This window comes from Harpia harpyja, chromosome 7 (genome assembly GCF_026419915.1).
Source record: "Harpia harpyja isolate bHarHar1 chromosome 7, bHarHar1 primary haplotype, whole genome shotgun sequence".
Classification (NCBI taxonomy): Eukaryota; Metazoa; Chordata; class Aves; order Accipitriformes; family Accipitridae; genus Harpia; species Harpia harpyja.
Genome location: NC_068946.1, coordinates 35,743,047 through 35,758,278, shown reverse-complemented (window position 1 = coordinate 35,758,278; position 15,232 = coordinate 35,743,047). Strand labels below are relative to the sequence as shown.

At 36.5% G+C, this 15,232-nt stretch overlaps 1 protein-coding gene across 3 annotated transcripts in view; it reads right to left on the bottom strand.

Moving 5' to 3' along the window:
- Positions 1-276: 276 nt before the first annotated feature.
- STK39 (serine/threonine kinase 39) overlaps positions 277-15,232 on the bottom strand; it is a 108,175-nt gene continuing 93,219 nt past the window's right edge. For all 3 annotated transcript variants that reach the window (XM_052792944.1, XM_052792946.1, XM_052792945.1), the window contains 2 exons: positions 5,874-5,938; positions 277-1,769 (listed from right to left, as the gene is read on the bottom strand). In XM_052792944.1, the coding sequence (XP_052648904.1) occupies positions 1,695-1,769; positions 5,874-5,938 (140 nt within the window). In that variant the 3' untranslated portion in view covers positions 277-1,694. The remainder of the gene's footprint in view (positions 1,770-5,873; positions 5,939-15,232) is intronic.

Genomic DNA, 15,232 nt, shown 5'->3' with positions numbered 1-15,232 from the left:
ACCACTATCCCACAGGCACACAGGTCCTGCCCTGAACAACCGAATGATTTCCTGAAGTACAAACACCTCAGGAGTCTTAAAAATGGCTTTTGCAAAGAACTGGAAAGCAAGCAGTCAAGAGCAGCCCTCTCCCATGAGCAAGAAGCAGTGTTTTCTCCCGTTCTCCTCCCCCAGGTGCTGCTCATAAACTAAATAAGGGCAGCAGACATTTATAACATCACCCTGCCGCACAGCCATCAAAATGCACACAGAGCATGGAAATTCAAAATACCAATATGTTTGTGCAATACACTTTTATTTTAATTTTATTTTTTTAACCCTTGCAGTCATCTTGGAGTAATCATCATGTAAACAGTAGGATGGGATGGGATTACATTGAGTCATATGCAAATGGCTCTAAGAACACCTCAACGATTATGACAAGGCATTATAAATAACTTCTCTTAATAATATATATTTGCCATTTTCAGTACATTAAAGAGCTGCCGCTTATCTAGGATTAGCTAGGAAGTAGTTTAAATTGTAACCTCTGAGAAACACGTCTCCAAATTTGAAAGTCTGTCTAAGGTTCACTAGCTCCATAACATCTATGTCACAGGTTAAGCATAAGACTACTTAGGTCAGAAGTGTTTTCTTTGTAACAGAGTTTTACTTGATCATTGCACAAAGCCCTATTATTTTCACTCCACCTTGGTATTTTGCAGAACATCAAGTAAAGCTTCAGTTCCATTCTTCAAGTTTTTATCACCTGTATGAAACCGGTTTCTATCATTAAGGATAAGTTTGATCAGAGATGGAGACAGTAAGCAGTCTACCTTAACGACAACAGTTCGAAGTAGTTCTAGCTCATAGACTCCCCGATAAAGCATAGTCAAAATACTCTAACACCTTTGCTACTGTATATCCCCTCCTTGCTCAGATAACTATATATATTTTTTATATATTGTACCATATGTATGGTACTTCTAGAAAATGGAGATAATTTATTTAAGCAGCCTCAGGCACATTCTTAAAACAATGTCTGCAAGGCACCTCCCACTCCCTTAACAATCAGTTTGTGGACTCATTTTCAGACACACAACCAACAAAAGCTTGCTAATGCCTAATTAATTAATTTCAAAAAACCCCTAGAAGTTACCAAATACTTCAAAGATATACCTGAAACTTTTTAAGTAATGGGAGATTAACTGCAAATAGCACATGATCAAGTCAAATCATTTTCTTATTACTAGGATGTGTAATGCATAAATATATGAAAAATAAAATTCACAGTCAAGTTTTAAAACCAGAATTCAAGTTTGGCTAATAATTCTTAACTTCTATATTTATGTTAATTTCTAAATGTAACAGAACAGAGGCAGTATTACCAACCACAAGTACAGGTAAAATAGTATCACTCAAAGTTTATGAAAGAAGTAAGCTTGATAGAAAATTCCTTTTGTAACCAATAAATACAGCCACCTGAGTGCATTTCCACAGGCTTTTTTAGGGGGAATCCAAATCAACTGCTAAGAGACATTTAGTAGCATTTTGAATGTTAGCAGCAGCAGTGTAGCTGTGGGCTTTGCTTGTTCTGAATTTGTGAATTGCTAGAGAATGAAGCAGAACTCAGTGTGTGGTGCATTAATTTTCCTTTGCATCTAAGCTGGCCTCTTCGCAATCTCACAATTCGGCTTGGGGTCAAGGGACAGACATCAGCTGACACTTAACTGAGCAAACCCAATCAGTTTCACTTCATCAGGAATCTCAGTGCCATCACAGCCAGAGGCCTGCAAGTACAAATAGAAACGTTTAGTAATCACACTACAAAGGAGGATTTGACAGCCAGGCTATAAATTCTCCCCATATCACCTAGTCAGCAAACAGCTTACTTGAAGGAAAGCTTTCAGACTGCTTGGTGTATCCTCTGTTGGTGTTAGCCAACTGCATCCTTAATTTTAGCAAACTTTTAATCGATATTAAAAATTATGAAAAAAATACTGGGAAATGAACACTTAAAGACCCAAATTCTTTAACCCAGCCTTTCCACATTGGAACCAAATTTGCTTTTTCATATAAGCACACGGTTTTCACTCATGAAGAGCAAATAAGCTACATGTATAGAATATACTTTTACCGTTGTGCTGTAGACACCAAATGTCTCATGAGTCCAGTTATCCAGTCTGTTTGGAATATCAATCCACTGAATTTTTAAACAAAAGATTGAAGCAGTCTATGAAGAGTAAATACTAATATTTGCAAAAGGACAGCTCCTTTCTGACAGTACAATCTAGTACTTAAAATTGTATAGTTGAGTTTCTTCAGTAAAGTCTGGCACGGTACAAACTGGCACAAGTAATCCGTTCATTTTTCACAAATAACAGTAAGAATATAAACCCACCCTGCTCAGGACTGAACTGTTACTTTAGGTCTGCTTTTAAAAAATTACACACGCTCTAGGCAAAATATTTTTATATTTTGATTTTTAAAGACAAAATTTGCTTCTGTAGGACAGAAGTGACTACATTTTAAATAAAGTTTTTTACGCATTCTTCACCTATGTCATAGATAAATCAAAACAGTAATACAATTGGATGAACAGTATGTAATGGTACATTACTTATGACAGATGCCTTCAGACTCTTTGGCATATCCCCCAAAAAAACACTGGAACAATGGGTTCACCCTATAAAAATGCTCTTGGATCCTTTTGCATTAGTAGCAATTGAATCCTTTAGTAGAACTGGTTTGTGTATATGCAATGTAAGGAAAAGAGCTCTCAGGCTTCGAGTGCACTGAGTGACATTATCCATTGAGCTTTCATGACCAAAAATAAACGCACTCAGTACTTGTGGAAGCATTACGTCAGGCTACTCCTTCAAATTTACTTTGATCAGACAGAAAGAAGTTCTCTCTTCAGAGAGTATTTCACAGGTCTTATTCCACTGAAGCTGCAAGTTAAAGGTCTGAGATCATCACCATCAGTTACTATTAAGATATCTCAATGTTTTTTGTATTAGGAATTTACTAAATAAATAGAGTTTGAATTTTGCACTTAAAGTACCATGATAAAAAGAGCTAATACTATTAACATCATTCTACACTCTAGCTAGCTATCAATCTCCTCAAAGCCATGCTAAGTAACATATCTAGATGCATATAGATTTTTAAAATGCCTTCCTTCTCAATAAATATTGTCTAATATTTAATGCACCTGGAACCTATTAGCTTATATTTTGTGCTTAGCATAAGTACAACTACTATACACAAATTGCAACATACAAGAAAAGCTCTTAGTACTTGCAATTCACTGTTTAGTGACTGAACACATTCTTTCATTAATGGTTTTTTCCTCCCTTTTTCATATGAAAAAAAACTTACATAAAATGCAAATTATACTGCACAATAATTTTGTGTTTCCTTGAGTGTTGTCAAGATTACTTGTGTATTAAAGCAGCCTGCTTCCCAAAGTGCGGACAGCTGGATAACTGCAGAGAAGTTATCATTCTGTGTTAGCCAAGTCAACTAGGGGAGGTTTAATACTCTATATATTCTGTAGAATGACATCATTATAAGATCAAAGATGCACTGTTAAAAAAATATGCAAGAGGGAGATCCAACCTTAAAGACAGATTCATCCAGGCACCTCACTTTAATAACTTTCTTTACCATTTTGGCAATAATTAAAGACAAAAACGGTTAAGACATAAGTTCTTCTTTTTTCCCCAGAGATGAAAATGCTTACTGTTTGACTAGAAATATTATATACCAGCAAAATACCAGCAAAAGCAATCTGCAAGCAGTGAGATACTAACCAGATTCCTCACCCACAAATAGTAGTAACTAATCCTAGACTAAAGAGCACATTTCAATTGAATTCTCTGAAAGGATATTGGATTAACTACATTTAGACTTTGAATCCCCATGAAATATTTAGCAACAAAGTATGTTTTAATCAAGTTGCATACAAGTGCTCTCAAATTCAGTGAGAGGTTGCTAAGAAGTAACAAAGATGCAGTAGGGCATACAAACAAATGACAGAGTTATCGTAGGCAACAATTCATTTAGCAACTCCACTACACAATATAGAAACAGGCAGGAACAGAACATATATTAAATTAATCCAAGGGTAAGAATAAGTTAAGATACTTCTTGTGGTTATGTTCTTTACCTGGGAAGTAGGAAACTAATGCAGGAAACCTAGGTTAAAGATTAACCTCAGGAATTGTTACCCAGCCAATGGAACTTACCTTGAAAAGGGACAAAGACCTTGATTTTGGATTGTCTATTAATTCTGATTATGGTAAGGAGTAGTATTATAGAAGCATTCACTCACCGGAATCTGAAATACCAGGTGACATTGACTGCACCTCAGCAATAAATCCAACTGAATCACAGAAATACCCCAACCTAAATTTTCAAGTGGATTTGTTTTCAACGTATATAAACATTAACTGGATACTATGGGATATTACATTTTGGAATCTCAAGCCTCTATTTTAAGTGTGTGACCTAGAAACTCAGATTTCTGCAGACCCTCTGGAGTATCTATGTATCTAAATGCTCTTGGTGAGATGCCATTGACTACACAATAAAGCTAAGTCAGATGTTTAGACAGCAAGAACACAGATCAGCTGCAAAAAGAGAAGCATCAGCCTTTAAGTTATATTTAGATAGTAAGGGCCACAGAAACAAAACAATTTGAGTCACATGTCCTTATTCCCCCACCCCAACCCCTTCTCAAAAGAAACATGTAGAGTTCTGGAGATTTTACTGGACTGTAGAAGAAAAAAGAGTCCGAATGATTTGGTCAGTTAAAACTACTCAAATCTGTATTTAAAAAATGACAAGGGAAGAACAATCCTGAATTAATACATTATCATCAACTAGGTCACTCTCTAAAAATGGCACTCTACAGCCCATCTGAAGCAGCTGCCTTTATAAACAAAGCTCTGATTCTGGACACCTGCTTATCTAACAGACATTCAATCTAGTCTTTCATAGGCGGCTGAGTCACTCTCAGCAAGGGGTGCTGAAAGCTGATTGGTAAGAGTTTGGTATTTACGTAGCTAATCATTCAATAGCTTTAGGTATGTAAATTTTTCAACTTAATTTTAGCAAGAAATAAAAACAAATACAGCACATCAATTATTAATTGAGTTTTTGCAATGTAAATTTATTAACATTAAATTAGATCTATCATGATAGCATCGAAATCAACCAAAATTAGGACCCATGGTCCAGAGCACAAAATGCAGCACAGAAAACAGTCCCAGGCCAAAACCCAGGGTCTAATGTTGTATATAGACTAGACAGAAAGAGGTGGGAAGGGAGAAACAGTAATGAAATACAGTAGGAGCAAGATCAACTTGCAAGTGTGGATGGTCAATTGGAAGAAGGTTGAAGGGAAGAACTAAGGAGAAGCAAGCAGTGGAGAGAGCGACCTGCATGCAAGAAAAACGGGGGCAGATGTTGGAAAAATGGGATTGGAACAAATTGTCCATTACCAGAGGACACTTCAGCCAGGGCAGAGCTGAGGGAGTGGGAGTGGAGAGGACTTAACCTAACAACTACCGTTTTCTCTGCTTTACTTGTTTCTGCAATTCTTTCCAGGGGTTTTCTCCCTGCAGTTTCTCACCTAAACCTCAGACTTCCTCAGAACTCATGTGAATAAACCTCCTTCCCCCTGAACAGCTATGGAGCTGTATGACTGTACATATCCCTAATGTCCTGTCAAAATAGGGTTTAGGTTTTTTCTCTCACACATGGCAATTTCAATCATCTTACCTGTCAACACATTTATTCAGCAAAATAGCTGTAAATGAGGTAAAATCCAGACTCTGTATGAATACTGTGATAATTAGTTTGTTTTTTCCCTGTATGCTTTTACTTACCAACTTAAAAGTCAATGTTTTCAAGGCCTTTGGATCATCTACTATCTTCTGTAAGTTAGCAGCAACTGTAAAATAAAGTATTAAAAAAAATATGATTTACAGAAAATTGCATGCAACGTGACATCAAGCCTCATACTGAATCTTCTACTTAATTCTACACACGTACATATCTGTAAATTACCACTTGAATCATTTAATCACACTCTAGCTGTCATTTGAAAGTCAGAGGGCAGTTAGGCTGCCATAAAACCTGCCTCCTTTCTTTTGCAGTCACTGATACTTTGTGACTGTGAACTGATTCAGGGGAAAAATCTGCGTGAAAACAAAATGACAGGAAAAAAAGCCGACTAATTTTCAGCTTAGTCTATTCCAAAAACAATTAACAATCACACAAATGCAAGTGCAAGGAAAATGGGAGAATCACACAGCCAAGGCTAAGCTGATGGCTGTCATGATTTACATCATGTTTCTACTATAGCCAGGGCCACCATCAGCACAAGTTTCTAGGAGAAGGCTGAGCTCACTGTCCCCTTTAACTTCCACTTCTCCTGGCTTGATGTGTGTGCTTCTGTCCCTTCTTTGGGCTGGCATTAGTACCCACACAGACTCTTGGTGATCTGTTACAGCTCAGTACCAAAAGAAAAATGAACAAAAATAAGAGAGTGGTACAAACGGAGCTGATCTTCAAACTACTCTCTCAGCAAGCATGACCAAGACTTGTGATGTAACAGCAATAAACAGTTGAACTAGATCTACAGAGCCCGAATGTCCAGAGAAGACGTTACATGCTGTAACAGAAGTAGCAGGAAGGGAATAATTGAAAACAGAGGAGGAGGCAGGAAGATATAAACCCTTTTTGTATCAAAACACCTAAGTCACACTTTTAATTTTTCTACAATATTGCTACCATTAATCTTGACCAAAAAATTGGCTGCTTTCAGCTTTGTACATTTACTAAACTTGCTCCCCAGCTTTGCACAGTCATAGATCCTGAGCTAACTCAAGACCAAATCATTGAGAGCCTTTGTTCAAGACTGACTTATGAGCACAAGTTGTCATCAACAGGACATCAGCATGAGATAAAGAATCCACACTTGGCAGAGCTGATTAGACAAGATTTTGAAAAGGAAATAAACAGTAGTAGACATTTCTTAGTACACTGAGTAGGTAAGTACCATAAAGCAGAGAAGCAAGAAACCAGATGTTCTCCATAAATAATACTTTCCACAGACTTCATAACATGGAAGACATACAGCAAACATTTGCGTGTTGAATGTCCTACTGCTACAAACTCAGGTTCCTACTTCCTTCATTTTCTAACATCACAAAGATAAAATTTTCACTCCTACTGTGCCTGATCATATATGATTCACTGTGTAGCAGCAGAAATTGGCCTCACAGGGGGAAGTACAGTAATTGGCAAGGGAATTTAGAGAAGTAAACAATTAGGCCAATCTACCACTGTTAAATGCAAATTAAATTTTTGGGGGTCTTATTTTCTTTATACCACTGAAATGGCACCAAGGATTGTTTATACAGCTGTAACAAATTTGACCAGGGATGAAAGGGTGTTTGAAACTAAAAACAAGCCTTAAAAGCAAGCATAAGGTACATTTTGTAGAGAACAGGTTTGGAAGGAAAAAAACTAATCTTCACAGTTAAATGAACTCAACTACAGGCATTACAACAGAAAGTCTTTCCATTTTTAAAGTGCCATTATTCATAATATTCTTTATTCTAGTCATTACAAACAATTTTTATTTTAATCACACAATTCACTTCCACAATCAATAAGTCAATTTTATTGCAAGACCTCGTACCTGATAAAATACATGCAAATACAGATAATGCATTTCATTACAATTAATACTTAGAACCTCATACGTAGGCAAAAAAGGAGCGTTCAGCCTCATAGCTCCTGAAGCCAGGGTAGAATAGCTTCAATTTTTTATGTCTTAAAAAAATCTATAAAATAGGATCATGCACTCAAGAGCAGCTCTGGCTTATCCAAATTGCCATAAAACATGTCTTAAAAAAAAAATTAAAAAGAAAGAACAAATTCTCCAGCTAGTGTTAGCTGGCTTCACTGAAATGGAGACACAGTGCTACAAAACCAGATAGGAGTTGGGTCCTAAATCCAAAGATTCCTAACTTCACCTATTATAAAATGTTACAAAAATATGAGCTTCAAATGCACACTCTCTTCGGGAGGGGTGGCCTTTCATTTAATGTTGAGCAGACAACTAAGGCAAGTCAGCATGCTGCTTGGCTATTTCGCCTGAATGCAAAAATTTCCAGCTGCCCTTAGGCAAACTTAGTGGCAAAGTTATTATTACTGGACTTGCAAACAGCAGCTCATTATCAGCAAGTGTTTTAATGAACTACCATAACAGAAAGGAGTGATATTTTAGATGGATATCATTCTTCAAGAAAACTGCTTTTCAAAGAACAGTCCTCATTAAAATGCTACAGGGACACAGGTTTTTTTGTTCACTTGTCTTTACTTTTAATATGAACACAAGCCAAAAACTTTTACATATAAAATGCTAGAGAAACATCTGAAGCAAGCATATGAAATATGCTTTATTTTTGCTTCTCTGATGGGCCTTAACTAGAGTGGGACATGTTTAATCAAACACAAAATTAGGAGGATTTAAGGGAGTAATGCCAGATGTTTTCAGGCTACTCTTGAAAATGAGAAAGCAGACCTGCAAAGAGTATTAGAATACAAGTTTACATAAAAAAGTCACAGCCCCAGTTTCCTACAGAGAGATCTTTTCAATTTCAATTATACGTATTCACCATTTTTCAAGTAAAACTAGCATTTCACCTGTGACTTTTGGTACTGTGTTTTACATTTTCTGGTCTTTACAGAATGACAATAAAAATGATTTTGCCAAAATAATGTCATTAATCCCATTCAGTCAAGCCACCATGAATGCAAATCCCCCGAAAGGTCTGCTCTTTCTGCAGTATCTGAAAACACATGTAATTAACATCCAACAAGAATTAAATATGTGCGTGTAATTACCTAGCAAAACCATAGAGTCCTGTTGGTATCCTTTCCATTTTTCTAACTCCTTGCTTTTGTTTTGCTAGGTCTTGTCCTTGTTTAGACTGCAAGACCAACAATTAGAGGCAACTGTCTGAATTTGGATACCTAAGTCTCCATTTCAGGGAACTATTTAAAGTATGGTTCATTTTTTTTTAGGCATGAGACAATCATTATCCTTTCCACTTTAGTGCAAGCCAAAGGTTCTAGGACCTCGATAAGTACATAGCACTGGGCATGTCTCTCTGCACCTGAACACCTTGAAGATCTGGGCTCAGCTGGTAACTGGAATCTTTTGGGGCCTGATATAGTCAGCTAGGAAAAACAGCAGTAACCCACGAACTGCAGGTGTCCATGGCATCTCTACTTTAGTTAACTTCCTTTAGAAATAGGGCCTGCAGCACAGGCAGTAGAAGCCATACAAGCAGTTGAAAGTCCTTCCTGAAAGGCAGCCTGTAGTGCCTTCCAATTATTTCTCCACAAAGTTTCAGGATCCCATCTTAACTACAGTAAAGACATCCTCAAAATTATAAGCAGAACAACATACGCTAGAGTGGAATACTCACCCTACTTTAAATGCAATTAAATTAAGCTATCAGTTGCATTAAATATAACTGATTTACCACTCTTACAAATATATGCCTAAAAATTTAGGACTATTATTAAACCTACATAGTTTGGACCACTAAGTATGCAAAGTCTCCCGAAAGACACAGAGAAATTCATGCCAGGCATATACTCACAACAGTAAACAATGTTCTCGCATACAAGCAGTTGCTGCTATTGTTCAGCCCTATTCAGAATTACTGATCACATCAGGCAAGAAAGAAGAACAATTACTTTTAAGTGGAACTGCTATTAGGCTTTACTGATGAACGTCTCCCCCAGCTACTAAATTTAGCCTCTTTTTATCAAGGAAAATGATTTATGAGGTTGAGACTCACTAACCCTCCTAGTACAGTTCACGTACAAAGTTTTAATTTGGCTTAAATACAAAAAATGAGCCCGAAGTTTCTAAATGCAGATGAACCCAACCACATCTGCAAACACTAGCAAGGAAAATAACCAGCCCACTCTCACCACCTCTCCCGCCCCCACACTCCCAACAATTCTTCTACTGCATGTCAGTGAACAAAGTCAATTTCATACAGTAATGCTCTCCCTCAAGTGAAAAGGAGTTTCACATTAGGAGTTTCTAGAGAGGTAGGAATCGTTCTCTCCACTGATACTTAAATTATTTGGAAAAGTGGAAAGCATTGTAAAATATATGTCTCTGGATTCTACTTTACACCTTATCTCTAAGTTAAGTATACTACAGTTCCTATTGACAAAGCCATTTTTCTTTGAAGTACTCTGAAGTCACGCCTCGGATGTTCAACTTCTGAAATTCATAGTAGATTAGTTTGCCTGCAAGGAGCACTAATTGACAATTTCAAATCCTGTTGGGAATTCACTGTTTCTACAAGGCCTGGATATACTAGGCTCAACTTTATTTTGCAGAGTGTTTTGTCAAGATGTTATGGCCATGTTCCTATAAAAGTCAGAAGAAGAAACATGAAGAGGATAACCGCAGGAAAAAATTAAGTGGTGATGGAAAAACCTTTGCCAGCAGTAACCTCAAGTAAACAGAGTATACTTCAAATCATGTCTTGGAGCAAAAGCCCTCTTCAAACGTTAGCAGCAGTTAGCACAATAGGCTTTTTGTTGTTTACAACAATAAATGAGGTGCCATTCTGCTTTCATCAGAAGGCTTCTGAGGGACGTATAAGCAACCTATGTTCCACAAATCATTCCAGGTTCTTTTGCAGGTTTTGCTCAGTGACAAATGGTTGTGCGACTGTCAAAATAAGTGTCTGCACTTGCAGAACATGCAATAGGATAAAAGGTCAAACCCAGCATATAAATATACACAACACAGGCTGCTAATTGCAGATGTAATAAACAAAAAAACCCCCACATAGTCCTCTAGCATGCATATTTATATAGAATATTCTACAAATCACTCTTTGCTATATGACAATTTTGGCCAACCACATCAGTTATAGTTTTTAAATAAGTGATCAATATAAGCTGAGGTAACAGAACAAAAAAGGATGTCTTTAAGATCACAAATAAATATATGAGAATAACCATACTTTGGGCAGACTGAAATAGCTGTTTTGCTCCTGTAATGTGATAGGACTCTGCCTGGTTATTTAAAATTCTTAACACGGCATGAAACCTAACCCTAATGGCTTCTGAATAGGGAAAACTTCTGGAAAATTTAAAATTAATGAGACAGTAAATAAAGCTATATGAAGTACAGTAGAACTATTTCCAGTACAATGCCGACCCAGCCAACTGAGCTGGAGCCATCTGGCATAAACACAGACACAAGCAGGATCTAAAGCTTGAGATGATATTTCTGGGGTGCTCTCAAAAGAATAATGATTCATCTGCTTTTCCATTTTGAAAAGAGTGGATGGGGAACCTCTGACAGTATGCTTAGGTTCAACAGTTTGCAAAGCTATTGCATATTGTAATCCTGAAATTCAGATATCAGGAAAGGGAAAACGTTATTCAGGCGCAAAATTACTGTCACAAAAAAACCCTGAAAAATTATAAGCTCTGAGAAAATGAAAAATATTTTTAATAAGTGAAAAGTGGAATAATTGTTATGTAGTCCAAAACTCAGTCTATAAGAAATAGCCACCTTCAACTGCTCCCTACTTCATCAATGGTATTGCTGTTAGAGGCCAAACTCAAAGCTCCACAGATTTACTGGCTTTCCTGCTGATTGTTTCAAATATTACCTCTTCCCCAACTGTAGGCAGTTGTTTTGCCATTTTCATCTGATACATGGAATTCTACATAATTAACTGCCTTGGGAGTCCGCTGATTTGAGGATTAATGCTGTATTCTCCTGTATGGGTCTTAGGAAGCAAGATGCCTGAGTGACAGGGAGTACTTTTCAATGGAATTATCACTCCTGAAAATTCAGCTGCTGGTGGGGCTTTCCTCCAAAGGGCTGAATTTATTATGCATGCTCTTGAGGCGGTTTCACATATTGCAAGAGGTTCATTGCAATATATACATTCATTTATATTTCATACTACACAATGGTTTTCATGCATTTGCAAGTTCATAACAAAATCAAAACTAAGTTTTAAAGCCTAGCTAGCACTGGATTATAGTATATTATGCAAACAATCAAAGCAATCAACCTTTAGCGCTTTTGGTAACAATTCCTCTCAATCTCTGACTTTCTTATTATTATCTAATAGCTCACGAACTGTCTGCACGAAAGATTAAAAGACTTTTCAAAGAGAGGTCAAAAAGGTCTTTTAAGTGCAGCGTGATTCCATTAGTTCACCCATTCAGGATGCTAGTCATAAAATCCCTTTTGTTTATGTTGCTTGAGAACAGTAGCAAGGGAAATATTAAAGCATTTTGAGATCTGTGACAGCTAACTAGCAAGTGTTTATTGCTACAGGACTGCAAGGAGCTAGACATGATTCTTACAAGAAAGAAATAAAAGAAAATAGAAATATCAACGGCAAGCCTGGCTTCTCTTCTGAGGAAGTTATTGGACATTGATAAGGCAGAAACATTAAAAACATTTAGAAATGTATTATTTATGAAGAGGCTGTCATTAGGAATTTATCAAAGGGAGATTAAGGCTCACAAATCTGTCTGAATTCTCAAAGTACATTGCTGAATCAGTAGATATAAAGACAGTGGAAACTATCTTCATTTCAACATTTGATACTTTAATATCTAACAGCTTGATTTGCAGCCTCACAACCAGAAAACACAGCTTAAAGAGGACAGCTACAGGACAACAGAAGGCCAAAGCAGTTCTCCCTTGAAAGGAACACAGAGACCAAAAAAGGTCTCCTACAGCATCCTTATGAACAGGACTACAATTTCACAGGGCAATTCCCACAGCTTAAAGTATTATTAAAACCACTTGAGCTCTGTGGTTCATATGGGTTCTGAGCCCCAATACTGTAAACATGGTAAACCCAGGAATGTATGCTGTTTCATGTGTGTATAAAGTACCAGGCATGAGGAAGAACTGTACCAAATAAAACTATCCTCACATCCCGAAGAATGGCCCAACATACAGCAATAGTAAAGAAAGGGGGCAAGCAATACCTCAAGTTATGCACAGAACACTCATAGGCGCAGGTTGTGCTACCCCTAGTGAATACCAAAATCTGTGCTGATTTAACTTAAGTATTAATTAATTTATTCTATACAGACAACCAAGGTTTAGGCTAGTTCACATCTTTTTAGACATTTTTAAGGACATTAACTAGTAGTTTGGCATCAAGGTATCTTGTTCCAGAAAAGGATGGATGGGAAAAAAAGTTGGACCAAAGCTTTAACAACTAACCAGTTATGCTATGTTATTCAAGAGTGGAACAGGCAAAGGCATGGAAGAGACATCAGAGACATATATTCCTGATTGACCTCTACAGACAAATAAAGACTTTAAATATTTATCCTTGCTCAAACTGAAAAAAATAAAAGGGTTTATGGAATAAAAGTAGGCCTCAAATGTCTTCATATTAAGATCCATTAACATGGGGTATTAATACGAGGGGTCACAGACAAAAATTGGAAAACCGAGGACTGATAAAGTAATATACAAGATTTCATTTTTCTTTAGGTAGCTGATGGAAAAATTCCCACCTAACAGAAGCAGTATATTTTATGAAACAGGAGCACTGTCTCAAAATGGAAAATGAAATAACTTAGTGCTAGAAATCTACCTATTTCAATTCCAATAACACATTATTAAACTCTTAAATTCTCAATTATTTAGTATGGATATCTGATCTTAAGGTAATGTTTTACATTCTACAATCTGAGAGAGAAAAAAAAAAGACCAAAATTGTGATAACTGTTTTTATTGATTAAATTACAATATTAATATAACTGGCAAATTGTACCTTTTCCCAGAAACTTCCGAAAAAAATAGAAGGTTGATATTTCAGACTGATTATTTTTTTTCCCCCCAGAGTGTGTGAAGAGCACTTAGGCAAACCACTGCACATTTAAAACAAAGTGTAATAAAAAGGTAAGTAGAATATATTTGGATACTTAAATGCTTATCTATTTCAGACCTTGATTCTGCATGTGTCTAATGGGGTAGATTATCCACGAAGATGAGGAAGGAGTATATACAGATTTCACAATTTCCCCTTCATTTTGAGAAAAGCATTTTTATGATCCTCGGCATTCTAAACCTCAGTCTAGTCTCAAATGAACATTAAAAATAAAAATTTAGACCTGCTGCCCAACATTGCTAGTAGGAATATTTAACAAGCCTGAGATATTACAGTAAATTGTGCTCATAAATTCTCTACACAAAAGAATGAGTCAGAGTACAAGGTTGAAAAAATCATTTGCCAGTGACTGAATGTAGAAAGCCAGTGCTAGCTTTCAGACAAAGGTTTTGACAACAGTTTGATTGTCATCAAGATATTGAAGACCGCTCTAACAAATACCTTCATCATGCTGGATTAGAGTTGAAATGTAGGTCTATGCAGAAATAAGGCAGGTCACATTCTGCTATGCATATTATTACTTGGTAATCTCCTCTCCTCATCAGATCTTCACATCTCCTGTCCTGAGTTCTGCTATGAATTATAGATATTGTTCTGACAAAACTATTAAGAAGAAGAAATAGCAGCCAGGCTACTTCAATACTTTATATCTGAAACTTGAAACAAGGAAAAATATATTTAGAAAAGACTCCCTGAAGTGCAGGAGTTAGGTTCTGAAATAGACTACCTCTAGTTTGAAGAACCTCAATAAATCCTTATTTTGACATACTAACCACTTGCAGAGAAGTGAATGCCAAGGAAACAAATAACAGCAACTAAATTACTATTGAAAAGAAGAACATTACTTACATTGCTGTCTTTGCAATTTCTGATTCAAATTCACAGTGGTCTTTTTTTTAAACTAGAAAGGAAAGACCTCAAACCTATAATTCAGACCTATGAGGGCAGAGAACACACTGCAGGTCTACGAGTTCATCACCTACCATATCAGGCAAAACCCAAATTAATCCCACTAACAAACAGATGGATTTATTCCTCATTTACACAATTAAGTAGGAACTGGTGGACTGCATGCTGAAAAAAGGAACTTTCTTTGAAGGCAACTGCCAATTCCACCTTTTTTTTTTTTCTTAAAGTAACTAAAAATTATTATTTACTTGATCATGGCTATAAGAGAGGCACATTTACTACGACACATGAATAACACATATGTGTAGAGAATAACTTGCGCACTTGGAGAATTTCTTACATGA